Source organism: Rattus rattus, chromosome 5, assembly GCF_011064425.1.
Source record: "Rattus rattus isolate New Zealand chromosome 5, Rrattus_CSIRO_v1, whole genome shotgun sequence".
Taxonomy (NCBI): Eukaryota; Metazoa; Chordata; class Mammalia; order Rodentia; family Muridae; genus Rattus; species Rattus rattus.
The window spans coordinates 147,771,243-147,798,805 of NC_046158.1; the positions used below are offsets into that span (position 1 = coordinate 147,771,243).

At 49.2% G+C, this 27,563-nt stretch overlaps 1 protein-coding gene across 4 annotated transcripts; it reads left to right on the top strand.

Annotated features, from left to right (window-relative positions):
• Window positions 1-714: 714 nt before the first annotated feature.
• Znf217 (zinc finger protein 217) lies at window positions 715-26,513 on the top strand. Of its 4 annotated transcripts, XM_032904728.1 has the most exons (7): window positions 715-741; window positions 3,405-3,498; window positions 14,232-15,967; window positions 18,918-19,034; window positions 19,580-21,085; window positions 22,567-22,696; window positions 24,520-26,513. In XM_032904728.1, exons 3-6 carry the CDS (start codon window positions 14,581-14,583, stop codon window positions 22,674-22,676), a joined length of 3,120 nt encoding a protein of 1,039 aa, XP_032760619.1. In that variant the 5' UTR covers window positions 715-741; window positions 3,405-3,498; window positions 14,232-14,580; the 3' UTR covers window positions 22,677-22,696; window positions 24,520-26,513. The 4 variants fall into 4 exon arrangements, with proteins under 4 accessions (XP_032760619.1, XP_032760620.1, XP_032760622.1 ...); XM_032904729.1 differs by lacking the exons at window positions 715-741; window positions 3,405-3,498 and adding an exon at window positions 3,983-4,102; XM_032904731.1 differs by lacking the exons at window positions 715-741; window positions 3,405-3,498 and adding an exon at window positions 4,266-4,286.
• Window positions 26,514-27,563: the final 1,050 nt, after the last annotated feature.

The following is a 27,563-nucleotide window of genomic DNA, read 5'->3' on the forward strand; positions in this document are numbered from 1 at the left end:
AGGCAGGACTCAGACTAACTGTTTGACTGAGAATGACTTTGAACTTTGGTCTCTCTGCCCCCACTTCCCCAGGACTGGCTTTACAGCCATGGCTACCATGCCAAGCTGGAGACAGGACCCAGGGCTCCTGCATACAGGCAAGCAGTGCCTGAACCATGTTCCCTCCTGTTTTTGTCTTGTCTGAGGCAGGATCTCATGCAGTCAGACTAGCCTTGAATGTCTTCCTGCCTCCAAAATGTTTTGGTGTGAGTGTGTGAACAGAAAATGGCTCTCTTCATTGAGACGGTGGCCATGATTGGATTTCAGTGATTGTTATTTTTCTCTGTCCTCCCTTGCCCCATTGGGAAAACCTGTTGAGTCGAGGAAGTTCTGAGAGGGGCTTCCCTGGGAATGTTCTATGTATAAATCTTCAAGGCAGTTTCCAGGAACATTCTGAGAGAAGGCAACCTTGGGAACCAGGGGTATTAGAGGAAGAGGCAGTTGTTGTCTGTAAGGGGTAAACGAACGTGTGGAAGGGCAGATGTGCTTAGAATCAAATGGTGTTCTCAACCCAATCAAGGTTGATTTAGTCAATCAAGTCGGATTATATCTCAGCCTCTATTTAAATTGAGCTTTGCGCTTAGCCCCTCCCTTCTTGGTTTGCTTGTAAAAACCAGCAATCACATCTCCTCCTGTATTGTTCCGGGCCAGGTGGACTGGCTGGCTCCTGCGATATCCCGGCACCACCTTCCCTCCTGAAAGGTAATTTCTGCCATCTACTTTTCTCTTAACCTTACTGGGTATTTTCAAAACGGGTGACTTCCACAGGGCTGAGATTGAGGAAGGGAAAGTGGAGTGCCCTCCCTCGGCTTTGTTTGTTATCTCTCCTTAACTTAGTGCTTCTAGCACTGCCCCTGCCTCCCTCTCAGATGCCCTTTGTAGTTTGTAAATGCAGGTTCCAACTAACTTTCTGTTTCCTGCTGCCTTCAGTTTTTCTGGTTTTCCTGCCCTGCACACTGAGTTCTTTTGAGCGTCTGTGCCGTTTCTGTGCAGCTCCGGGGATTTCGTTCCCAAGCTGTTTCTCTGTAATCTGTTCCACAGTGAAACCAATACTTGGGAAAGACTGTATATTTCATCTGCACTTCTAATTGGAACTTAGTCTCAAAAAGATAATTCCCGTAGATGTAGATACAGAAAACCAGGCTTGCTCTTGTTTTTGTTAGATTTTCGAATACAGGCAAGGATCTGGATAGAAAATCAGATGTTAGTTTAAGGAAGCGGCCTGCTAGCACTAAGATGAAATCAGAGATAATGGCGAGTGAGTTTCTAAGCGCACTTTGGGAAATGTGTCTTGTGTGTGTGGGTGTGTGCGTGTGTAGGAACTGTGAAAAAGACAAGAGGTGGCTGGGGTTTGTTGGGTTCAGGAGGTGGATTAGGACCTGAGTGTGGCTACACGTGCAGATTCCAGCAGCAGGGACCGAGAAGCCGGGTCCCACTCTGTGTGTGTGTGGCTGCGTCCTCCAGCACCTGATTCCTTTAGAGGTAGCGCAGTCTGGGAAGTGAGTGATGGCGAAGCAGGGTTCCGCGTGGGCGGGGCCAAGGCCGTGGAGACCAACGTTCGATTTTTCAGTTTCCACTTCGCCCAGGAGTGGGGCGTTCTTAGCTGCTTATTACGAAACCAAACGTCCCTTCGGTTCTCCTGTGACTTTCCGACTTTTAATTGTGTCTAAGGACCCACGCTTCCCAAATCAGAGCGAGGCACGAGCCTCCGCATTCTAAGGCAGAATTCCGATCCCTCCATGTCCCTTGGAAAACACGGTGTGTGTTTGCAAGCTCAGCCGTCACTGGCAGAATTTTGCAACGATTTCCCAGTTTTGTTGGCACATCTCCAGGAGGGAAGGTTCTTTGTAATTCTTTGCTCAGACATCAGGATCTCATAGAAATATCTTAGCAGATAGACCAGGGAAGGCAAATCTCTTTCAATTTTAAAAGCTACAACATAGTAAGCGCCCCCCCCGCCCCATTTGTGGTGGGTGGAGAGGGATGAGAAACAGTAACAGACCATCTGATGCCAAAATGGCTTAACAGAGTATGGCTTTGTGAGGGCATGGAGGACCCCCCCCCCTTCCTTTGCTCTGAAAATAACTCAGTAGCTACAAGGTCTGAGAGCCCGGGTCTCATTGTTCTTAGCCTAATGATTGTTTGTCAAAATATTTGATTGTTTCCCTATTGCTGCTGAGAAGTTTGGACTTTCCTTTCTGTTCCATCTCCACACTAGGATTTTTAACTATCAGCGCTATTGTGTTTACAGTATTCAAGGCTTCAGAGTGCAAAGGTTATCCATTAACATGTAGACTGAGGCTCAACCTCCATCCACTTTACTTGGTCATAGTTTTCTTTGTTTTGTATCAAAGCTGTGCCCCCCCATCTTTTTTTTTGTTTTTTTTTGTTTTTTTGGGGGCAAAGTTAAATGAAGTATCCTGCTTATGAACGTTTGCTGAGCTGTTGCCTTCTGATTGTGAATATTTATAAGGCTTTAAGCAGTACTTTAGAGAAAGATACTAATCTGTGGTGAGAAAAGGAACCCCAGCACTAAAAATGATCAATATCTTCTGTGCTTGAATGAGAATCAGGGCTGGCTTAAGGATCTACTTCCAGCGATGCTAATTAATTGTAAGTAATTGATTCACTTCCTTTGAAAAAAAGACTAACGAGACCATATGTGGGTTGGTAGTTATATGTAAAATGACAGCAAAAACATTCTCCAAGGCAGATTCTTGCCCCTTGCTAAGCTGTCTTCTTGAATTCTTCTTCCTATTTATTAAGGACTGCGTTGCTTGCCAGTTCCGGTCGGTTCTTTTTTGTCCCGTTCTCTCCCCCCCTCCCCGCCCCCATGCTTCTTTTGATTTAGGAAATGGGTATGAATGCTTTTCTTGTTGTTTTCCCACTTTTTGATACACAGAGGGCCAGCTTGAAAAAGACAAACAAGTTGGCCGTTCCGTGTTAAGCAATAAATCTATTTTACATTTGAATTCATTTGCATTTTGGAGCAGAAAAATTATTGGATGTGATTGTGGCCGCCATAGTTCCTCCCTGGGGCTTGCTTAAAACGGGGCATCAGTCCCAGGCCTTTGGAGTCAAACCTTTTCCTGTCTTGTCTTCCTTTATCTTTATACGAGTCAGGAACAAAACAGTAGGGAAACGCTTTAAGTGAGTTAGGTATAAAGGAGTGTGTGTGTTTTTTGTTTTTGTTTTGACCACACTTTTAAGCCTAGTTTCACCCAAGTGAATTTCTCTGTAAACTAAGATTTATTAGGTACCAAGTCCAAATTCAGCGTGAAACTATAATAGAAACACAAGCCCAGGGTGTTAAGGGGGAAAAAGCTTTTTGAGGAGAACTAATTTAGAGAAATTTATTCTTTTAGGTCCCGGACCTTCTTCATTGACTCTCTGAAAGTGTTTACCTTCAGAACACCTCAGAACACCGCTATCCTGTGAGTTCCCGAAGCCAGTGGCAAGGTTGGTTTAAATTTTTTATTTTTATTATTAATTTTTTTTTTTTTTTTTGTTCCTGATTCTGGGCGACCCGGGAGTTGGGCAATCGGCCCCTCCCCTTTCCTCCCCTCCCCGGGCGCACCTTGCAAGGGAGGGGGAGGCGGCGAGGGAGGACTAGCTGTGCGCCTGCGCGCTGCGTCTGCAGACCCCCCCCTCCAGAATACCTGTCACTGGAACCGCCCGGGCGCGAGCGCGCCACGTTAGGCCGGATGGCGGGACGCGGCGCGGGGCGCGCGTGCGCGGGAGCCCACGGGGTGGGAGTGGGGTGCGCGCGCCGCTCCGCAGGGGCTCTGCGCCTCGGGGGTCCGTGGGGGCGTGGCCAGCAGCGGTGGGCGGGTCAGGGGTGCGCTTGCGCACGCGCGGGCACAGAGGGGCGTGGCCGGCGCGGCTGGGGGCAGGGGCGTTGGGCGGCGCGGGCCGGGGAGGGCGCAACAGCTGCTGCGAGCACTTTCTGCCCCAACAGTCCCCCCGCCGGACGCCGGCCGCCCGCGCAGGGACCCCGCGCCTGCACTGTCCCCGCGCGGACGAGTAGGGGGCGCCCGCGCCGCTCCCTCGCCCCGCGCCGGAGGTGAGCCCGGCCCCCCGGAGCCGCTGTGGGGTGGGGTCCCGGCGCCCGCGGCCGTGGGAGGCGGGCATGGCGCGGCCCCGTCCCGGTCCCCGCGCCGTCGGGGCTAGCGGCAGACGCACAAAGGCCGCGCCGCCTCTGCCGCTCCTTCAGCCCGCGGCTGGGCGGTGCAGCCGGACGGCCGCAGGTAAAGGGGCGCCGGGGCCGCGTCCCCACGGCCGTGGCCGCGCGTGGGGCTGGGAGGGACGGCCGAAACAATGGTCCGCCTGGCGCGGCGTGGCCGTCGGGGGTCCGGGCCCCTTGTCGGAGTTGCGTCCTGTCAGCCAGGGAAGGTGTTCGGTTTCACGCCCAAAGTTAGAACGCCCCGCAAACTCCCGTGGGAAGTTCGTGCGGGGCGGCGGGAGGCGGAACCGCACATCCGAGGGCGCCGCCCCGTGCGCCTCAGTTTAGCCTCGACGCTAGCGGGTGCACAGTGAAGGGCGCCCCCGCCTCAGACCCTCGGCGCACGGGAAGCGCATTCTTGGGCGGGGAGGGTGGGGGTGGGGACAGCGGGCGGGCGGGCGGGGATTTTTCCCGAAAGGTTTGCTTCCTGAAGTGAGCCGAAGTCCCGGGGGCCCACTTCTGGGATCCCCAGTGGGGGCCAGTCCGCAATCGCTCAGTAGTAGAAACTTTTTAACTTTTTATTGTTTGGGTCGGGGGCGTGGGGTGGTCGTTCCCAGCCTCAAGGATTGTGTCCTGTGAACCTTAGTTTCTCTTTCTGAGAAACAGGCATTCCTCAGCACGCGTTGATTAAGGGGCGCCTGCCTGGGGTTCTGGATTGTAGGGCACCACCATGTGTACCACAGGATCCCTCGGCCAGTTTCCTGGTTTGGGATGGGTTGGAGCCATTAAGTTGTATGTTTTAAGAGGCCTAGGTCTGATTTAGTTCAGGTTGATTCAATTATGTCTTCATCGCTTTTGAGTTGGTTGAATAACTTGACATGAGATTAAGGCCAACAAAAGAAGAGGCAGGGTAGCCACAGCTGCTGGCCATGCCTGGCGACTAGGTAGGGGCCTCAGGGGGCCTTTCACCTCTTTGTAAGTGAAGGAGGTCCAGAGCCTTCTTGACTACTTTTCCCAAAGTGAATCGACCACCTTCATTTAATACCAAATCAGATTTCAAATGCTAAGTTTTTGCTTGAGAAGGATGAGTAACAGGTCGAGTTTCAAAAAAAAAAATTCTCTGTAGTGACAAGTGCAGAGAACTAACCTAATTGCTTTCTGTTTGGAGAATAAGCCTATCAAACCACTAGTTTGTGCTTAGTTAATGTGCTGAAAACTTTTAAGGTGTGTCTGTCCTTAATGGTAGATGACTTTTTCGTGTTTATTAAGATACTGGGTATTTTTTTTTTTCAAACTTCTGGAGTCTAGTGGTGTATTTCGGCTTCTTGGTTATTTTGATTTTAATTCTGAATCCTAATGATTGATTGAGTCACCCCTATCGTCCCTCCACATGCTTCCTGCTCTCCAGTTATGTAAGTATAAAATCCAAGAGGCAGTAACTCTGCACACTGAGTTGTCAATAGTTAGTGTTAGTCATCCTGGGGATCTACATGCTTTGTCTCTTTAGACTCTACCTTGGTTTGTGTGCCGGAGGAGGAAGCAGGGGAAGGACCTGAAAGGGGGGGGGGAGGACACGTTTCTTTAGTCTCCAGCTCCTTTGATCCTTACAACACCTCCACACTTTGCAGTCTGATCTCCTTTTAGTGGAATAACTGGCGAGATTGACACTTGGTGATTGTCTTGGCTTCGTATTATTCCCTTTCACTTCTTACTTTAAAAAAGGAACTAAGATACCGCGGAGAAAAAATTTTCCCCTTTATGCTGAAGAATCTATTTTAATAATAGCTCTCTCTCTTTTTCTTTCCCCCCAGGTGGTAGGGGAGGAAGAGGGGGAGAGAAAGTTCTGACTCTGGCTTCTTCAAGGGGGGGATTTGCATTCTCTTTGTTAGCCTCCATTTTTGGCAGAGAAACTCGGGGTGGATGGGAGCCCCTAATCCTTTTCCAGTAGGCTTGTTTTGGAGGAAACCTGGAAATAAGACTTAATCATCAAGTATCTTGTAAACTGATGAAACAATTGAGACCTACGGTGGCCCTGAGTGACTCAGGCTCTGTCTCCTGGCAGATCAGTGCTAGTCACTTTTCTCCCTAACATCGCTGCTATGCAATGCTGTTTTGCCACAGCAGGGCTGCCATCCCCAGCCCAGGAGCCCTCTTCATTCTGAGCTGCCTGATTAGAGCCTCGGGGGTTCCAGAAGATGAGCTTCTTTTCACTCTATCAAATGGCATTCTTTTCTCACTAGTTCCAAACATGATATTGGTTGACAAGAACTTTGGAGTAGTCTTAATGACCCTTGACTGCCTAAAACACAGGACGTCATAAAAGATCTGCTGTCTGACTGCTGTGAAAACAATTGACTGGGGCCTTGAAGTACTGTCTAGGAAGCTGTGCTTCCAGGCAGCTAGAAGATAATTATTCCGAGATTGTTCATCTCATATATGCTGTGCAGCCTGAATTCTGGATTTTTGAGGTCACTAGCTATAATTTGTTTTAAATGGCTGGTTCCTGATTCCCCATTGCAGTTTCATCCCGTGGCCATGTGTGTAATTAATAATCTGGGAAGTGGAAGCTGAGGCATCAAGAAGGGGCTTTTCCTTCCATTTTTGGAATCAGAAGGATCAACTTCAGGCAGTTTGGGTGAACTGTTGAGTATTTTAGTATCAAAATGTAGTTAACTGATCACAGCTGAGCATATGGAATAATTTTTAATTTAGGGTGATTAAGAAGATGTGTAGAACAGCTACCAAAATTGAATTAAAGGGTTCCTCTCCTAATAAATATTCTGAACCAGGAAAGGCTTAGCTACCGCCCGTAAGGAAGCTGTGGTAGTGGAGCAGCCTCCACTGGCACACCAGCTCCTGATGGTTCTGGGGGATACATGGGTGTTAGCTAGTTTAAATGCTCATGGAGGAAGCCAGGCATATTATTACAGAGACTTGGGGAAATGTCTTTCACCTTGCTGTGTAGGGCAAGTTGGTGGAATATCAATTAATGGCCTCCTTGTGGGGGCACCGTAGGAGCTGAAGAACTGGCCTTTCAGTTAGGTGATCTGGATTAAGGTTCTTGGCCCGCCAGTAACATAGCCACGCAAATTTGCAGTGGTGTGTGGGCCAGAGGGTTTTGAATTCAGACCACGAGGGCAGATAAAAATCTTGCCTTGAAGGAAGTTGGTGGGGATGGAGGGGGATGTACCACCATTTTCTCCTAAAACCTTCCTCTCCTATGAGCAAGCTCAGCTCTTGGATATGTCTCGCTTCCAGAGAAATGGGGTCTATGGGGGGAAGTCCCTTCCCTGTCAGCCAGCTGCTACCACAAATTACCCCTTTATGTTGAGCTCCCTAGAGAACTTTCATTTGAACGTCTGTTGACTGCAGCTTTCTAAACAGTCAATTGTTTTCTGCCTAGGCTAGGGACATTACGGAATTACTAGAAATTTGGGGCCAGTTTGGTAATTTGATGATGAAGGTGAGAAATGAATTCAGTGAACCTGGAGAGGCAGCTGAGCAAAGGTGTGTGTGCAGGAGTGAGTCCTTTGGGCTTTTGCCCTTCTGCTTTACCATACCAGTTGACTGGCCTAACCTACCCCCAAAGGTTAGTTGGTCCGGCTGGTTTTTAATGGGTGACTGTGAGGATGTTCAGATTTAATAGTCCTGAACGGCCAAGGTGGCTGTGAAGCAGTTGGTCATATAAAGAAGTGGTTTGTCTGTCTCTGGATGGTCTAATACTCAGCAGGACACAAGTCAGTCAGTCTTGGTGGCAGTTTGTGTTTCCTAGTAGCTGATGAGTTAACTCTTAACATGTAAATCTGTCCAGCAACGAGTGGTCTCAACTATGGAAAAGAGTTTTTGTTTTTATTTAATTGGAGATGCAAACAGGTAACTGTAACATTTATTTAACTTTGTAGATACAGGAGGGGTCCATGAGGCTGAGGACTGCGCCCGCCTGGGCTTTAAGGGTGTCCTGAGCTAGTATCCTACTTGAAGTTAGTTAAACTGGCTCTAATTTAGACTCTGCCCATTTAATCTTCTGGAAGAAAGAGCTGGAGTGTGTAATTCTTGGGGCCACATAATGGACATACAATTTGTTGGGGGGGTGTGTACGTATGTATTTATGTGTATAGATCTGACATGAGCACAGTGACTCATTGTAGTCTCTAGAGTTGATGAGACCCGGGAAATGTGGGGTTTGCTTCCTGAAGTCCTTTTCCTCTATGTCAGATCTCAGAGCACATGGGTGACATGTAAGGTTGCTCTGAACAAATAGAAGTTATTGGAGAAACTTGGGACATCAATGCTCCATCTTGCCTAATTGAAGATTACCAAGAGTATTATTTGCCCCATAAGCTGTTGTAAAGCATATCAACACGGGGTGTTGGAAAGCCACTTTACAGATATAAATATCTTTAGGTTGATAATAATAATAATGAAAGTAAAACTGGATCCTTGAGCACACCTGAACTGATTCGGGATGAGTCAGGCAGTTTCCAGTTTAATTAAAAAGGGGTGGAGTTTATGTCCGGCAGTCCTCCGGCCTCATCCTGTTGGAGTTGAGTATTCTGTAGGACTTGAAAGATATTGGGGGGCTGGGGATTTAGCTCAGTGGTAGAGCGCTTACCTAGGAAGCGCAAGGCCCTGGGTTCGGTCCCCAGCTCCGAAAAAAAAGAACCAAAAAAAAAAAAAAAAAAAAAGAAAGATATTGGGCTGCATTGCCCTTGGCTTAAAGTAGTGTTGAAGTTAATACTTGGCCTGTGATTGATTGGGTTATGATGCTGAATTTAAATAATTTCCATCCCAACCCCTCCTTCCCCCCCAAGAAAGGTGGCCTGGCCACTTCAGCTTTTTCCTTGTAATATTAGGGAAAGATCAAAAAAAGTTCAAGATTTAGGAGCTGTGGAGATCGCTCAAAAAGTCAGGCCATTTGCCACCAAGCCTGACAGACCTGCATCTTGATTCTTGGGACATACATGTTGGAAGGAGAGAACTGACTTCTAAAATTGTCTCCTCTTTGATCTCCACATGCACCCCCATACATACATAAATTAATAGAGTTTTGGTTTTTTTTTTAAGAGGAAGGTTTTTATTGTTACTATAGACTGGCATAGAAGTTAGTCCTTTTACGGGGTTCAGAAAAAAGAGTAGGTTAAGAAACCTCGCCACGGGGGTTGGGAGGCCCTGGGTTCGGTCCCCAGCTCTGGGAAAAAAAAAAAGAACCCTTGCCACTTTGCAGAGGACTTGAGTGTGGATCCCAGTACCCACAACCGTTCCTAAGTCAAGTTCTGGGGGATCCTGCACGGCATTACAAGTGGTACACACACTCCCTCCCTCCCTCCCTCCCTCCCTCCCTCCCCCTCTCTCAGGCAGACACTTAAGTAGATAAGTCTTAAGGACCCCTCCCATCTCAGCTTTATTTGTGTAGGTGTTTGGCCTCCACGTGCTTCTCAGCACTGTGTGCACGTTAGAGGCCAGAAGAGGGTGATGTGTCCCCTGACTTGGAGTCACAGATGATTATGAGTTGCCATGTGAATGCTGGGAATTGAACCTAGGTTTTCTAGAAGAGTAATCGGTGGTGCCTTTTACTATTGAGCCATGTCTCCAGCCTAATTTTGTACTTTTAAAGATGGAAATAAGTGCAGATTGGGGGTGGCTGCAGCGGCACATGGGGTAGAGGTGGATCACTATGATTTCCAGGCCAGCCTGGTCCACAGAGCATGTTCCAGGACAGCCTAGGCTACATGGAGAAATTCTGTCTTGAAAAACCAAACCAGGGACTGGAGAGATGGCTCAGTGGTTAAGAGCACTGACTGCTCTTCCAGAGGTCCTGAGTTCAATTCCCAGCAACCACATGGTGGGTGGCTCACAACCATCTGTAATGGGATCCGATGTCGCCTTCTGGTGTGTCTGAAAACAGCTACAGTGTACTCATAAATAAAATAAAAAAAATTTAAAAGAAAAACCAAACCAACGGGGAAAGAAAGAGAGAAATTGGCCAGAGCTTAGTTGTGTGATTTGAGTGCCTTAAGGCGTTCATTAGAAAACCTATTACCTGAGTGGAGTGAAGCAGTTGGAGACCATGGCAGATTGCTGCCTGTGAGGAGAACCCTAAATGTTGTTTTAGCAGTTTACTGCTGCCTCTCCACTCTGGGGGGATAGCCTTCACCAGCAATGTGAGCTCTCATACTCATGGGAAGAGTATAGATGTGTCGTCTCAAGTCTGTGGACAGCTAGCTATGAACATGTTGTGTACAGTGTTTCTCAGTCGAAGTTCAGGAGTTGTCACAAGTGGCACTTCTCCTGATTAGCTGTTTTGAGCAGTTTATCAGGCCTTGCAGTATTTTATAATATAATTGATAAATTTGCAGTCAGGTACTGGTAGAATTGAGTGTCCCTTTAGTCTCATCAGTGTGTAGTTAGTGGCTTTGAGGCTATCAGACATACTTGAGCAGTAAGAGCCGTATCCTCCTACAGTTTCAATGGTCGTTGTATATTAAAGAGTAACCGAGTCATCTTCACGGGATTAAGCCCCAGCATGCTCTCAGAACGTAAGGGCATTTGGAGAGGGATGGCCAGCTGCATGGGTATGGGCTTGAAGGCTTGGTGCTTCCTTTACAGGAATGAAGATTGAAAGATGTTTTTAAAACAGACATTTTTTGCAAAGTACTTTTTAACAAGCTTTTGTGGTTAGAATCCTTGCCTTCCTGGCATCCAAACAAATTTAGATTGCAGTGACGTTCTTCAGTTCTGTCAAGAAGCAGGCCTTGAAGCAGGCCTTGGGAGTCCTGGTGCCTCCTACAGCTCGGGGGGAAGACTAGCCCACTTCGGGAAAGCTGCGTTTGCTTGCACACTGAGGCAGAGGGACCATTGTTAGTAATTCAGTAGAACAGCTGTCTGTAGGCTCTGACAGGTCTGTTGCAGTTCTCGCAGGGTTCAGCAAGTTGGTTTTAATCAACCTGCACCTTTGTCGGCGTAGATGAGCAGCTCCTCAGTGAGGAGCGAGAGCACCTGCGACCAAGGTTGGCGGCCCCTCAGGAGGGTACAAGCTCAGGGAGGGCACTGTTGCTTGTCAGAGCCATGGTGCGGCCTTAGACCTACACATGGTGTAGGCTGGTGCTCTGCAGTTGACCACACTTTGGCCTCACTCAGCGCAGGGATGGCTGGCAGCATGGTAGTATAGGGGAGAATCTGGGAGAAGCCAGGTTTGGCGGCATGCTCTTTTAATTCCAGTGCTAGGGGGGCAGAGGCAGTCTCAGTTCAATGCCAAGTATGTCTACCACGGAACTGGGAGTTCCAGGACAGCCAGGCTGTGAAGAGAAAGCATGTCTCAAAAACAAACAAAAAACAAAAAATCTTGGCGGGCTGGTGAGACAGTTGATTAATTCACAGCCCTGGCTGTTCTTCAGAGGACTTGTTTTCAGCTTTCAGCATCCATGGCAGGTCATTCAGAGCTACCTGAACCCCAGCTCCAAGGAAGCGGACATCCCTCTCCTAGCCCACCCTCAGCACACTCGTGTGTGTACACACACACAAAAGAATACATGTGTCTTAAATACTGTTATAGCTTGGTTGAAGAGAGTGGTTGGTCATGGGGTGTAGCCTCTGATTTTCGGTTCATTTTAGCATCAGATCAGAGGCAGCCAGGACTATAGCCTGAGAGATGTGTCCGGCTTCAGTCCCTGGTTTCTGTCAAAGTTCTGGGTGTCTTAGTCCAGTGCCAGTCCCAGAGAAAGAGCAGTGGGCAGCCAGCAACTCTGTCCTTAGGATCTTGAAGGTGTTATTTTTTATATTTGAAAACCTTTTTAAAATCTTTAAAGCGATGATAGAGAAAGCTAGTTTACAGCAAATGAGAATTTAAATTTTGTCTTATCTTTATTTTTAAGTCTGTATTTCCTCATAGGTTGGTTTTAGAGGTGGACTGTAGTCTTGAGCATGCAACAGCAGAACCATGGTAGATGGTACAGGCAGGGCTTGTGTGGAGCAGACTTGCCCTTGAGTCTGGAGTTGCTATAACTAAAGCTGTCTAGGACTTGAGTTGAGCATAGCTAGACTATCAAACTGTTGTGGAGACCTCAGGAGGGGAAGCTTTCAGCTTTGCTCCTCCCCATCTGACTGCCTGGGACAGACAGATGCTTCCTGTGGCTGTAAGTCATCCTACCCCCAGGTTGGTCATGGTTTGAGCCAGGGGTTGGTTACCTTTTAGAGTGGTATTCTTCTGAAAGCTGAGGCTTATGATCAGTACTGCCCTCCCTCCTGGTCTCCCATCCTGTGCCCCAGTTCAAGCAGGGTTGCTCTTAGCTTTTTTGAGAAAGGGTTTCACATTAGTTCCTGGCTGGCCTAGAACTTACTGTTGGATATTGCTATTGCTTTTCTGCCATTTTAAAATGGTCATTGTAGAGCTTCAAAGAAGAAAGGACACCTGGTAACTGACTGACTGTACTCCAGGTGCAGTCAACCCTCTGGCATGGAACAGAAGCAGGTCGTGGGGTGTGGTCCTGCCTTTCCAGACTATGCACCTAATTCTTCAGTGAACGTCTGCCTGGGCTGTGGGCGTCTGTCTGTCTGCTCGGTGACTGTAGAAATCTGAATCACTGGGCCCAAGCTGAGATGCTGCACTGCTTTTTTGGTTGTGTGGAGCCATGGACGGCATAGTGCTTGCCGTCTTTGCTGTAGTTTTAACCACAGAAAGTGCACCCTGGTTTGAGTTCACTTTGCCTTGACACCTTGAAGGCCCTGGCTTAGGCTGGAACTGGGTTCTCAGGTCTCTGTTATGTCATAGGATGGTAACACTCCAGGTCCTCGTCCTCCATTGTGATAGCAACAAAGGCAGAGGCTCCAGTGTAGCACAGCCAGCAGCTTGCTCCTTGCCAGTCTGCTCTGGAGTCTCTCACAGCTGCTTCCCCGGTAGAAGGGGACGAGCCAGCTTCATGACTGCTGTGGGGTGGGTGGGGTGCAGAGAGGAGGAAGAAAGAGTACTGTAGCAGGTGCTCTGGTGCCTTTATGTTTCCTTGGGCCAAATTCAAAAACTTTGTAGAAGAGGCAGGACTATTTCAAATAAACCCTCTCTGTGCTGTGAAGGACACTGAGGTTTTTAGGGATTAAATCTTCAAGAGTGGAAATCAGAGTCCACAGAGTAGCTAAAGCCACTCCCTTCTCCCTGGCCAGTGGAAGGTGGAGACAGGTAGGAAGTGGATTTTCTGAAGGAGGAATGAGCCATACAGAGTTAGGTCCGAGGAGGCCTGTTAGAAAGAAATGTGGACACGGGGAAGTCAGTGGCCTCTGCATCTGGTAGGTTGTTGACCCTTTGAAACCCAACCCTGCCTGGAAGCATCCGGTACCCGAAACCTCAGGGTCCTGGGCCAAGGCTATGCCTAATGCAGGGAAAAGTTCCTGAGTCTGCTGAGGCTTTGGACCAATCTCATTTTGTTAGATCCATTTTTGTAACTTCTTTCTTTTGAGACAAGGACTCATTATGTAGCTCTGGCTATATAGACCAGGCTAGCTTTGAAATTTCAGCTCCAGCTGCCTCCTCGTGAGGGCTGAGATTGCGGGCATGCGTGTGTGCTTTGCCATGTTTGTGCTTTTGCAAACCCTTGTAGTCACTGTAGGAGACACGCGTGCATCTTGGGGGCATCTGAGACAGCAGAGTTGTGACAATTTTATCCTAAAGCTGTCTTGGCCTGTCCGTTTTTGAGACGGTTGTACGTTGTGTACGTTGACAAGGCTTGCTTTGACCTCACCATGTAGCCCAGGCTGGCCAGCCTGTCGTTGCCCTTTCCTGTTCACACTTGGCATTTATATTTCAGTAGGCATTTATATTTCTGGCTTAAAGGTCTCCTGACTGGCTGCAGTTCTGCTCACTTAGTAAGTGTACCCACTGGGAAGTGTGCTAGTGAGGGAATTAAGAAGCATGTTCAGCAGGATGTTATGGATTAGTCAAAGGGGAGGCAGTTGGGTCCCTTTTTGTGGAAAAGATCATGTGACTCATGGGCCAAACCCTGTTCCTGAGCCTTCCTCACTGAGGCGTGTTTTTTCCTTTCAGATTTTGGAAGTCCCTTGTCTTCACATTGCCGGGATCAGCGTCTTGCTCAACTGAGCCACTCACCCAGTGGAGATGGACAGAACTGTTGCCCTCATGCTGACTCACGTCTGAATCACAGCCCAGGGCAGCCTGGATGCCTTGTTTGTGCAAAGACCCACCTCTATCACTGAGCTTCCCCCAAGCTCTGGAATATACACATCCCTCTGAACTTAGAGTTGCTCTAATTTTGACGCCCAGGGCTTCTGGAGGTTTGAGTGGTGATATCTCACAAGTGTCCTTATTCTAACTCCAGAGATCCTTAGCAGACAGCTGGATCGTCCATCCACTCAGACCTGAAGTGGCCGGCAGCATGCCGACGCAATCCCTCCTCGTGTACATGGACGGGCCGGAAGTCCTTGGCAGCTCTCTAGGTACCCAGATGGAGGTGGATGATGCTGTACCCATGAAGGGACCAGCTGTGGTCCCCTTCCGAGCTGCGCAGGAGAAGAGCTTGGCCACAGCTGAGGGACACATGCCCCTGGACTGCATGTTCTGCAGCCAGGTCTTCTCTCACGCAGAAGATCTCAATCAGCATGTGCTCCTGCAGCACCGGCCCACCCTCTGTGAGCCGGCTGTGCTGCGTGTGGAGGCCGAGTACTTAAGCCCCCTGGACAAAGGTCAGGTGCCCACGGAACCACCAAAGGAGAAGAGCAGCAAAGAAACGGAAGAGCTGAGCTGTGATGTGTGCGGACAGACATTCCCAGTGGCTTTTGATGTTGAGAGCCACATGAAGAAACATAAGGACTCCTTCACGTATGGGTGCAGCATGTGCGGGAGGAGATTCAAGGAGCCTTGGTTCCTGAAGAACCACATGCGGACACACAATGGCAAGTCTGGCACCAGGAGCAAGCTGCAGCAGGGCACGGAGAGTCCAGTCACCATCAACGATGTGGTCCAGGCACATGCCCCTGGGAACATCTCCACTCCCTACAAGATCTGCATGGTCTGTGGCTTCCTCTTCCCAAATAAGCAGAGCCTCATTGAGCACAGCAAGGTTCATGCCAAAGAAACTGTCCCTAGTGCCAGCAGCACAGCCCCTGATGGCCACCAAGAGGAACCCACATCCCCAAGGGAAGAGCTGCTGCAGTTTTTGAACTTGAGACCTAGATCAACTGCAGAGAGTACAGTGAAGCCCATGACCTCTATACCTCAGCTTGACCCATTCACCACCTACCAGGCATGGCAGTTGGCTACCAAAGGCAAAGTGGCCGTTGCCCAAGAAGAGGTGAAAGAGTCAGGCCAAGAAGGAAGCACGGACAACGATGATTCGTGTTCAGAGAAAGAGGAACTTGGAGAAATATGGGTTGGGGGTAAGGTGGAAGGTTCTGGAAAGTCCAAAACAAATAGAAGCAGTTGTTCAGGTCTCTCCCAAGACAAAGATAAGTCTAGACATGGTAACAGTGAAGTGCCTTCTGGGGACGCTGACTCCAAGTTGCCCGGCAGCAAGGAGAAGCCCACACACTGTTCGGAGTGCAGTAAAGCGTTCAGGACATACCACCAGCTGGTCCTGCACTCGAGGGTGCACAGAAAGGACAGGAGGGCTGATGCCCCATCACCCACCATGGCTGGGGATGCCAGGCAGCCTGGGACCTGCTCCCCAGAACTCCGCACCACTCTGGAAGAGAGTGGGGCCGGGGACCGAGAAGGAGGCTCTGAAGATGGGTCTGAGGATGGGCTCCCTGAAGGGCTCCATTTGGGTGAGTACTCTGCTGCCTCCTGGGCGGTGTTTGCTGCAGGGACTCCAGGTGCCAGGTTCTCATCTCAGTGCTTTGTGGTGTCATCCATCATGTAGTCTCAGAAGCATCTCAGGCCCTTCTCATTGCTTTATTCAGGAGGTGACTTAATAGGCCGGTCCAAAGCATTGTGAAAGGACTCTGCCTTTTGCTCCCAGAAGACTTAGTTTTTATAGCTAGTACACCAGTGTGTAGAGACCAAGGATGCTGCTGGCTTCTTCAGGCAGTGCACTGAGGTTGCAGGACTTGGCCAGCTCTCTGGCATCCCCATTCCTGTTAGACAGGACTGCCTATCCCGGGCCTGTGTTGATGCCTTCTACATGGGTTTTTAGTGGTCCCAGGAGGATGGGGAAGCCTCCTTAGGGTTCACTAGTTGCACTGTGGGACTTGCCCAGTGCATTCTGATCACCTTGGTGTTTGTGAGGCCAGTGTTCGTGAGGGAGCTTCCAAAATGGTCTTTTGGTGAAATCCAGGAGTGAGGGCTCACGTCAGGCCTGCTCTAGGAGTCTGGTGTGTTCTAATGGTGTTTATAGAAACAAGCTGCTACCCTAGCTGCTACCCAGTCTCGGATGGGTGTGAGCCTCGAGCCTTTGCAGTAGATTGACTTACCTGTTCCTCATCTTGCTACCCACCCCACGGGAACCATTGTTTCATGTCACTGAATGTGAGGCTCTGCTGCTTAAAGTAACACCCCGATGTGTGGGCATGGGCCACACTTGCCTATGTGTGTGGCCACTGGGTAGTGTGGTTGCAAGTCCTCTGTGAGACCAGAGTGAGTCTGAACAGTTAAGTCTGTCAGCACTGCATGTGAACCAGCATCCAGCTCTTTTTCTGGTCACTCATGTACTTAAGGAATGTTGCTTTTATGACAAGTGTTCAGTCAGTTGAGTTTCCAGGCCGTGGGAACTCTTGAGTTTAGCATATATCACTCTTTAGTCCCAAGAACTGTAAAGACACATGGTGTCCATGATGCTGTGAGACACTTGCAGATGGCCTCTGCACCAGTGCAGTTCTGCAGCATCAGCACTGCAGATCCTGAAAGGGCTCTACGTGGTGGACAGTGTGGTGGGGTCCTGTGGTAGGCTGGCCTGGCTGGCCACAGGTGGGCGTGCTGGAGTCTTCCTGTGGTTCCCTGGTGACCCATTATCATTGCCCAACCTTTCCTTGAGATTTCCCTGCTTGCAAAATAGGATCATCCGCCTCTGGCACTCCTCCTAGGATGAGCTCAGCATTAGTTACAGTGCTGTACAGAACAGCATAGTCCCAGTTCCAGACTATAAGAACGCAGGTGCCAAGCGTTGAGAAGGCCACAGCCTGTGTGGTGGAGAGCGAGCCTGCATGTCCCTAGCCATTCGCATGTGAGGTAACAAAGCTACACCCTGACACAACTCGAGGCTGTGGGAGAGCTGTGAGTATAGCTGTGAGTGCAGCGGACTAAGGGTGTCCCCGCTGTGCCTTCGGACAGTCTACTCTGCTTTAGGTGAACTTTGAAGAAGTTCACAAGGGGAAAGGCCGCGATGCACTTTCAAGCCTCTGATACCGCGTCAGGAGCTAGGGGATTATGAATCCCCTTCCCTAACAGGGTTTGGTGTAGTGGAGGCCGCCCAGCGCCATCCACCTCACCTGCTCTTGCCAGCTCTGTGAGTCAGCTGCCTTTGGGAGGTAGTAAGAATGCAGCATTCGGCAGAGAGGGGGAGAGGTCTGTGATCAGAAATGAAGTTTTGAAAGGCAAACTTTAGTTTAATTAATTTGGTACCCTGGTGGGGCTTTTGTGTACCTCATGATGCTCACTGACCACCATGCTGCACCATGGCCCTGATGTAGACTTCAGGGGAGCTACCTCCCTGGTAGAACTGACGGAGACTAATGGAGCCATCACTTGCAAGCTGGTGGGCTGGAGAGTGGAAAGCCTCAGCCAGTTTACTTAGGGTCTGTGCTCAGTGGGTCCTTCTCACCAGACACCTCAGCTTTGCCTTGAGATAGACTCTAGTGAGCCAAGCCTCTTTTGCCCAGGGGACTCCACCTTCCCAAGCGTGGCTACATTTTGGTCAGCTCTCCTAGGTGCTTGCCCAGAGTCAAGTCGGGGTTGCTCCTGAGTTTATTTTGTGCTTGCTGCCCTCTAGTGGTAGTTTCCTTAATCTCAGGTTGTCTTCTGCTGGTAATAGGTTTCACGTCACCTCCAAATACTGGTTTTGAGTTCCAGCAGTTCTTTTGGCCACTGGGTGCACATCTACCTTAGGCATGAACCAGGAGTAGGCTATGGGAAGTGGCGAGAACAGAAAGTACCTGTCAAGTTTCATCTATTAAATGGTCTTTTTTTTTTTTTTTTTTTTTAAAGGTTTATTTAATTATTTCATGTGAGTACATTGTAGCTGTCTGCAGACACACCAGAAGAGGGCATCAGATACCATTACAGATGGTTGTGAGCCACCATGTGGTTGCTGGGAATTGAACTCAGGACCTGAGGAAGAGCAGTCAGTGCTCTTAACCACTGAGCTGTCTTCTCCAGCCCCAAATGGTCATTCTTATGATGAAAGTACATACCTCATCTTTACTAGGGCACTAGGCTACATTCAGAATACACAGGGTAGTACCAGGCCTGGTGGCACTCACCTTTAATCCCAACATCATGGAGACAAGCTAGGGTGGGTGTGTCTTGAGTTCCATGCCAGTCAGGGCTACATAGTGACATCTTGTCATAAAACAAAACAAAAGCACAAAGTCTTAAGACCTGAGACACTGCCTGACGCCTTCGGTATGTTATTTGAGCCTGTAAAACTTCTTCACAGAACCAAAAAAAAAAAAACTTCTGTAAAACTTGCTTTCCCCCAGTTGTTTTGAGAATCCTGGAGACTGAATTCCTGAACCCTGTACTTCGTCTGACTGACACCAATATTTTTGTTTCTGCTTTAAGATAAAAATGATGATGGAGGAAAAGCAAAGCCCCTCACGTCCTCGAGAGAGTGTAGTTACTGTGGGAAGTTTTTCCGTTCAAACTATTACCTCAATATTCATCTCAGAACGCATACAGGTAAAGGACTTGGATTTTAAAGCATGTGTTGGCTGAAACAATTCTGTGCTGTTCTGTGGCTCAGACGGCTTTAGTGTGTGATGTTTGCAGCTGTTGTGTGTCCGACATCACTGCAGCTTGAACCGTGGGTCCTGTTTTGAGGTTGGTTTATGGCTACCATACCTTAAGGAGAGCTTGTTAATATTTTTAAATGCCACGTTTTAAGACCTCTCGATTTTGCAGTGAGGTAAGGGTGTGTTTGGTGCTGTTGGATGCAGGAGCAGTGGTCGTGCGGGTGAGAAGGTTGCAAGGTCTCCTTGGCTTGGGTACAGTGCTTAGTCCACTGTGCTAGAAACAGTACATGTGTGGTTGGGTCAGTTTGAGCGTGCTCTCACGGGGAATCAGGTTTATATTTTAAAATGCATTGCACTGGGGCGTTGGTGCCCTAACTGTGAGGATTGGCAGGTAGGGAACAGCCCATGTTTGGTGTCATAGCTTGTTTAGCTTGCAGAGTTCTATCGGCGCCTTTCCTAAACTTCATGATACAGTGGAATATCTCGTTTTAGGTGAAAAACCATACAAATGTGAATTCTGTGAGTATGCCGCAGCCCAGAAGACATCTCTGAGGTACCACTTGGAGAGACACCACAAAGACAAGCAGCTGGGGGATGCTCCTGCTGAGTCCAAAAGTGAAGGCCGAAGTCAGGAGCCGCAAGATATGCTACTAACGGCTGATAGTGCACAGACCAAAAATTTAAAGAGATTTCTTGATGGTGCCAAAGATGTTAAGGGCAGCCCACCCGCCAAGCTACTTAAGGAGATGCCTTCTGTCTTCCAGAGTGTTCTGGGCAGCACTGTTCTCTCACCAGCACACAACAAGGATACTCAGGATTTCCATAAAAACGCAGCTGATGGTGCCGAGAAAGTGCGAAAGAGTCCTGCGCCTGCTTATCTGGACATGCCGAGAAAGAAAACAGGGGATCCCCGTGCCAGCAGCCCTGCCTGCAAACTAGAGGGGGTTGGGCCCTTAGCACGAGAAGCTGGCCACAGGGAGAAGATGGATCGGGAGGCTGACTACAGACATAAGCCCGGTGCTGACTGCCAGGACAGGCCTTTGAATCTATCACTCGGGGCACTCCATGCCTGTCCTGCAATCTCTTTGAGCAAGTGTCTCATCCCTAGCATTGCCTGCCCATTTTGTACTTTTAAAACCTTTTATCCGGAAGTCCTTATGATGCACCAGAGACTTGAGCACAGGTACAACCCCGACACGCACAAGAACTGCAGCAGCAAGTCTGTGCTGAGGAACAGGCGGACAGGGTGCCCCCCTGCTTTGCTGGGGAAGGATGTACCCCCCTTGTCTGGTCTGCACAAGCCCAAGGCCAAGCCTGCCTTCTCATCACAGGCTAAGGCCCTGCACCCAGAGAAGGTTCGGCAGGGGACCTCAGGGCCAGGCAAAGCTCCCCAGACTTCAGGACCGGACAACAGCACTTTAGCCCCAAGTAACCTGAAGTCACACAGGTCACAGCCCAGTGCCGGGGGCCCCAGTGCCACCAGGCAGCAGCAGTCAGAGCTGTTTCCAAAAGGTGGCGTCGCTGCTGCTATGGATAAGGCGAAAAGACCTGAGCCCAAACTGAAGGCCCCCTCGGCTCCCCCGGCTCAGTCCCCCCTTAGCAGTGGTAATGGCAACGGTTCTGCTGAGTGCCCATGGGCGCAGCAAGGAAGAGACTACTACTGTCAACGGAATGCTGGCAGTGCCACATCAGAATACAGTGAGCCACATCCCAAAAGACTCAAGTCCCCTGTGGTGTCCCTGGACACAGAGCATCCTGGGCCCAATGGCAGAAGGGGCTTTGAGCTCCCCAAGTACCATGTGGTCAGGAGCATCACTTCCCTGTTACCACCAGAGTATGTGTGCTCACCGCCTGTGCTGCCTCCCAAAGCCCGTTTCCTGAGCCCTGGGGAGGTGGAGTCGCCCAGTGTGTTGACTGTGCAGAAGCCCTACAGTGCCTCTGGACCCCTGTATACCTGTGGCCCCGTGGGACATGCAGGAGCCAGCCCATCCCTTGAAGGTATTACTGTAGGCGCTAGGTCGGGGTTTACACACCTCCCACAGGAACATTGAGTTCTGAGGTGCAGGCAACCGTTTTCTCATATCTAGTAGGAAGCAGGGGATTGTGGGCCATCAGAGCTTAACTTTTACAGATTATGTCTTGAGTTTCTCTTAAGGAAATGTAGAAAATAAAAATAAGCTAAAAGTTCCTTTCCTTGTTGATGCCCAGGTGCTAGCTGGTCATGGTGGAACATGCCTGCCATCCGTCCCAGCACTGGCTAGTTGTGACAGCTGGACTGGAGGGGAGGGGTGGTCGAGATTAGCCTGAGTTACCTAACTTAGATCACTCCAAGAGAAAAGAAAACCTGAGTGCCACTGAAGCCTAGCTTAGGGTTGTCACACCCCTTCCCCTTTGCACGTTCATGGCTGACACTCTAAGCCTATGGTGGAATTTGGGCTTCCTGTGTGCTCGTCTACTCATGAGTGGGCCCTTAGCCTGTCAGAAGTGGAGAGAGTAGGAGCTCCTGACTGGAGAGACTCCATCAGTTGTGTGTGAGTGGCAGTGGTGCACTGGGTGTCTGCTGTGGTGTTTTCCTGGCAGATTGTTTTGTATGTAGTGGTCACCTTTTGGAAAATTGGAGTTCTCATAGGGAAACATTTCTTTCCTGGTGTTTGATGGAGGTTTCTGGTGCTGTCCTGTGCTCGGAGGAAGGGGGGCAGATTTGTCTGAATGTGCAGGTCTGTGTTGAGGGTTTGAGTGCTCCAGAGAACCCTCACTGTGCAGCGCAGGTAAAGCCCCAAGGCCATCAGTGCAGTGCGTTCTGGGTGCATCCTGCTAGAGACAAAAAGTGTTCTCATCCACTGCAGTGAATTGTCTCATTGTCATGAAGTAGTAACTTGTGCTTTATGGGTGCTGGTGGCAGACATTCTGCCACCTAAGCCACGTCCTGGTCCCAGTGTGTGTTTGCACCTGTGGTTTAGGTGTCTGGTGTCCATGGTTCGAGTTGCCCCCTTTCCTCTGAGTTGGTTTCTGTATGTGTAGGCCCACGTGCTTGTGAGGATGTGAGGATGAGTACATAGACAGCTCCTCCCTTCCTCCAGACCAGGCTTGGGCTCACTGACGAGTGCCTGGGCCATTGCTGGTGCTCAGTTAAGGTCTTTTATTTTTGAGATAGGACCTCACTATGCAGCCCTGGCTGGCCTGGAACTTACTGTGTAAACCAGGAGAGCCTCAAACTTCTAGATCCCCTTTGTTTTGCCTCGTAAGTGCTAGGGTTAAGGGCAAGTGTCACCAGGCTTGGCTTTTTTTAGGTCTGACGTTGTGTAGCCTTGGCTGGCTTCAATTCAACACGCGCCTACTGCCTCACCTCAGCTCTGGGGTGAAAGGCGTGGAGCAGCGCTGGTGCCCTTTCTTAGTCTAAGGTGCTACACTGGGGAGGGAGGGTTGTCATCAAGACGTGGCGGGCTCTGAGTCCTCTCTCTCTCTTTCTCTTCAACTAGGAAAGAGGCCTGTGTCATACCAGCACCTATCTAACAGCATGCTGCAAAGGAGAAACTGTGAGAATTTTATTGGAAATACGCATTACCGACCAAATGACAAGAAGTCTTGAGTTCTCATTCTTGGGCAAAGGTGAGCGTTATTATCCTTAAATACGTTGTATGGGTTTTACCGGGACAATACCAAATTCATTTTCTTTTTGAACTTTTAAAAGTGACTGTTACTGTTCTAAAATTACATTTGTTTGTTGAGTGTGCTCAGTGTGGTTGGGTAAATGTGGAGGTGTGAGGGAGCTGTTTCTCTCTCCCACGGTGTGCGATTGCTCCGGCCCTGTCGTTTTTAATTCATTAATGATTATTTTTTATTTTGTGTGCATTGGTGTTTACTTACTTGCATGTCTATGTGAGGGCATCTGCTTCCCCAGAACTGGGATAATAAACAGCTGTGAGCTGCCATGTGGTTGTTGGGAATCTGACCCCATCCTCTGAGAGAGCAGCCAGTGCTCTTAACCACTGGGCCATCTCTCCCAACCCTCCTTCCCCCATTTTTGTTTTTTTTTTTTTTTTTTTTTTTTAAAGATGTTTGAAAATTTATAGTATTTGCTGGACGGTGGGGGCGCACACCTTGAGTCCCAGCATTTGGGAGGCAGAGGCAGGCAGGTCTCTGAGTTAGAGGCCAGCTTGGTCTACAGAGCCAGTTTCAGGATAGCCAGGGCCACACAGAGAAACCCTGTCTTTAGAAACAAAACAAGGGGGCTGGAGAGATGGCTCAGCGGTTAGGAGCACCAGCTGCTCTCCCAGAGGTCCCGAGTTCAATTCCCAGCAACCACATGGTGGCTCACAATCATCTGTAATGGGATCCGATGCCCTCTTATGTGTCTGAAGACAGCTACAGTGTACTCATATGCATAAAATAAATCTTTCAAAACAAAGTGAAAAGACATTAGAATACTGAGGACTGTAGGTGAGTGGTGGTTAAAGCATCGGGATGGCTCCTGAAGAGAGAAGCCAGACCCTGAGTCAGGGCCCCGTGCCGACCGCCAGTCTGCCTGAGTCCCAGATAGAGATAGGCTGGGGTGCAGTCTGTGAGGAGGTAGGTTCTACAGAGGTGCAGGGGGCTGCTCTCAGTCCAGAGGGGATGCGAGCGTTGTGAGGCTCTGACCTGTCCAGGCAGAGGTGTGTGCTCACTCGGGCGTACGGGCCGGATGGACACACGATTCCTGAGCGCAGGGAGATGCTGCCAGTACTGCCTGCCTGGCCTTTTACGGGTCACAGCCTGGCATAAGGATGTCGGCGTTCCTGGGCCCTTTGCTTCCTTTTCCTGTGTGAGTGTCTGACTGAGCACCTGACCCTCACTAACCAGACGGAGCGCTAACACCGAGCTACGTCACCAGCTGTTTAGATTTCCCTCTTTTTGGCAGGGGGAGGTGGGAGGCAGGATGTTGCTGTAAAGTCTAGGTTGGCTATGAACCTGGTAATTCTGCTTCAGTTTCCTCAGTACTAGTGTTACAGAAGCGAGTCATCACACCTGTGTCCCCCTCTCAGTTGGTGGCAGTTGGAGTTGCCAGATGGGATATACCAAGTACTGGGTTCTGGTTCCTGTGTGATAATGTCGTTCTCCTGAGTAGTCCATTGACACATGACTTGGTCCAGCCTCAGAGGTTGGAGGAAGTAGGCCCTTTGCTCCTCCTCCCCCCCAGTTGCACTCACGTGTGCTGTAAGATGGAGGGTTTTCTTTATCTGCACGTGTGTGAGGGAATGCGCATGCGTGCGGGTGCCTTTGGATGGAAACCACAAGAAAGGGTGTTGGGGCCGTCTACCATGGGTGCTGGGATCCAAACTTGGCTTCTCTGGAGAGCAGTGTGGTAGCCGTGGATCCATTTCTCTGGCGTCTTTCTCACGATCCTTCCTTCAATGATTGTGTGTTTCTAATCACGTTCACCGCTTTCCCATTAGGTCCCTGGATGCAAGAACACACTTTCCACGGAATCACACTTTGGTTCATCTTCTGAGAGCTCGTGAGGATAGCTACTGAACAAGCTGTGACTGAATTGTACATAGACCCGCGAGGAGCAGAGAAGGAACACTACATTCTCTAACGTCTGTTAACCTTTGTACCAAATAGCAATAAAAACTAGTGGGAGCAGTTGGGCTGTGCGCCAGGGGACTGCAATCTATTTTGTCCCTAAATATTTTTTTAAAGAATTGACCAAATAAGTTTTTTGCATACTTGAGCTCGGCTGAAAAGAAATCATTTGGGTGGGGTGGGTGGGGTGGGGAGTGCTGTAAAGCTTGCACCTCAGGTAACTGTAAATACCGACTGATGTCGTCCTCGTGAACTTTCTTAAGTACTGTGTTTCTCTCCCTCATGGAGCTCAATGACTTGAGCATTTTCTGCTTCTTTATGCTTTTTCATTTAAAACGTGTTTTAAAGCATATTCTCACTGAGTCTCTTGTCTGTCGATGGAAGCATTGACCCTCAGAAGATGTGCTGTGCAGCCTGAGGTCAGCAGGCATTAACCTGGTACCTTTACTACAGCTGTTAGAGCTCGTGTGTACAGGTTGTCCTCGAGCCCCAGCTGCTGCTCTGGGGATGTCGTGGTGCTTTTGAGTGGGTGTTGCCTACAGAGAAGCTGCCTCTGTAGGGCGGCCAATGTCTTGGACAAGTCAGGCTCCATGGGGAGCTATCTAAGTTCTTCTTTTCTTTTTGGAAGATTGGGTTTCTCGGAGAGTTGCCTGATTTAAGTCTAGATAAATATGCCACATCTCCTTGTGAGAATTGCATGCTGGGAAGCAGTTTTAAAGAGTGGAAAGTTTGGGGAAATACTTTAGTTCGTATTTGGAGTCTGACGTGTCTGGCGTTTGAGCATGGGCACCTTGAGTGTGGGTGAGGACCTGCCAGCCGAGCCTCCTGGGAGGTGGGGAGAGAAGATCGCTGGAGACACCGAGGCTCCCATTGTTTCACAGGGTGACTTCCTCAGTGCACAGGCAGCTCGGGATGGGAAGAGGAGCCACCAGCTGGCTCACGCGCATTTAAACTTGAGTTCCTCTGATGTCTGAGTTAGTCAGCAGTTCATGGGTTCAGCAAACCCAAAATATTTTATTAAGAAACTGTTTCAAAAATAAATTTGCACTGCTCGTTTTTCTTGCCCCACCCCTCTTGATTGGACAAAAGGGTGAAGAGCTCAAAAACCTCGACTTCCCCCACTCCCCTTTCATTGTGCACCATGAGGGGCCCTTGGGAGATGTCTTACCTCTGTGTTGAATGGAGACCTACCTGGGTTGAGATGTGCCTGCTCTTGCAGAAGTGCTTTCGTATCAGGAACGTGTACACTAGGCCCTGTTCCCGTCCACAAGCTGAGCCATATGTACGTAATCTAGACTGTTTTCTTAGGTCTGCACTTTCATAGCCTATTTTTTGAAGATTAACACATTTGCAGGGTGATGACTCCATCTTTGTCTGAATGCAGTGAGTGTAAGAGGAAGCTCGCTCTCAGAGACTGTACATGTGACTCTGGAGGGGTTATACAGTCGGGGCCAAAAGTTAAAACCTGTATTTAAAAAAATAATCACCAAATCTATTAGAAAACAAGTCTGTGTGAAATGCTGAAATGTCGGGGCTTTCAGATTCCTCTAGGTACATTTTCTGAATGCGTGAATGGGAATTCCAGGTTTTTTCTTTAAACAGCCCTTTGTGCTTCCGTGTGTCTGGTCATCAGTATTAACTCTGGGATACTACTGGCTGTGTGTCTTTCCCTGGGAGGCAACAGTACGCGTGAGGAGGTACACTCGTTGCATTTTTGTTAACGTATTTATTTCATTCCAGTTTGATTTATTTTAATTGTTGATACTTAAGTTGTCAGTAGACAAGCTTTATTTATGATATATTTCAGCTTAAAGTTATGTTATTATATGTGGATGTAAATATAGACTTGGTGTTTTACAGTTCCGGTGTTCTGGTTTTCATTGTGTTCCTGGTGTGTGTGCGCCTGTTTGTGTGCGCGGGTGCCTGTGCGTGTGTGTGCGTGTGTGTGTGTGTGTGTGTGTGTGTGCGCGCGTGTGTGTGTGTGCGCGTGTGTGTGAACATGCAGGGGTTACTTTGTGTGTCCTGGTGATCAAACTCAGGTGTTAGGTTTGCCTGCAGACATCCTTAACCCATTGAGCTATCTTGCTTGGGCCCTGGTTCCTGTTTTAAATGTATTTTTTGCCTGTTTATTTTAAAAGAATATTTTTTTTTATGTGCCCATGGAAGTTAGAAGAGGGTGTTGCATTCCCGTAACTGGAGTTGTAGATGGCTGTGAGCCACGGTGTGGTGCTGAATGAGGAACCCTGTCCTCCATAAGAACAAACAGCTGCTCTCACCCCCGGAGCCAGACCCGCCCCGTCGCTCACTCACTCTCAGCTTTTTAACAACCTTGTGTTAAGGCACAGACAACATGGCATGAGTTGTGGGGGTTAGAAGACAACTTTGAGGGGTTGTGTCTTGGTTTCCACATGTAGAAGGACTCTCGCTCTCCTGGGCCCATGCGCGCGCTCTCCCTGGGGCTGGCTTTCCTGCGCCCTTGCTGGGTTCATTTGGCGACTGCTCCCGTAGCCCACAGCCCAGGTGCCCGTCAGACTCCGCTTGTGCTTCAAACTTGCTGTCTTGCTTCTGTTTCCCAGTCCTGGGGGTGGGTGTCTGCTTTCCCTTGGGTTGGAAGAAAACAAAGCTCAGACAGAATTTAATTTTACTTTTTTTTTTTTTTCTTTTTTTCCGGAGCTGGGGACCGAACCCAGGGCCTTGCACTTCCTAGGCAAGCGCTCTACCACTGAGCTAAACCCCCAACCCCCAGAATTTAATTTTATGTCTGAACTCTGGCTATGTGCGTGTGACTTTTTAGAAGATAAAAACTGATTGTGTGAGCGTGTTGCCTGCCTGTATGTGTGTGTACCCATGTGTGCCAGAAGAGGGCAAGGGATGTCCAGAACTCTGACTTCCTTAAAAATCCTCCTTCACTAAA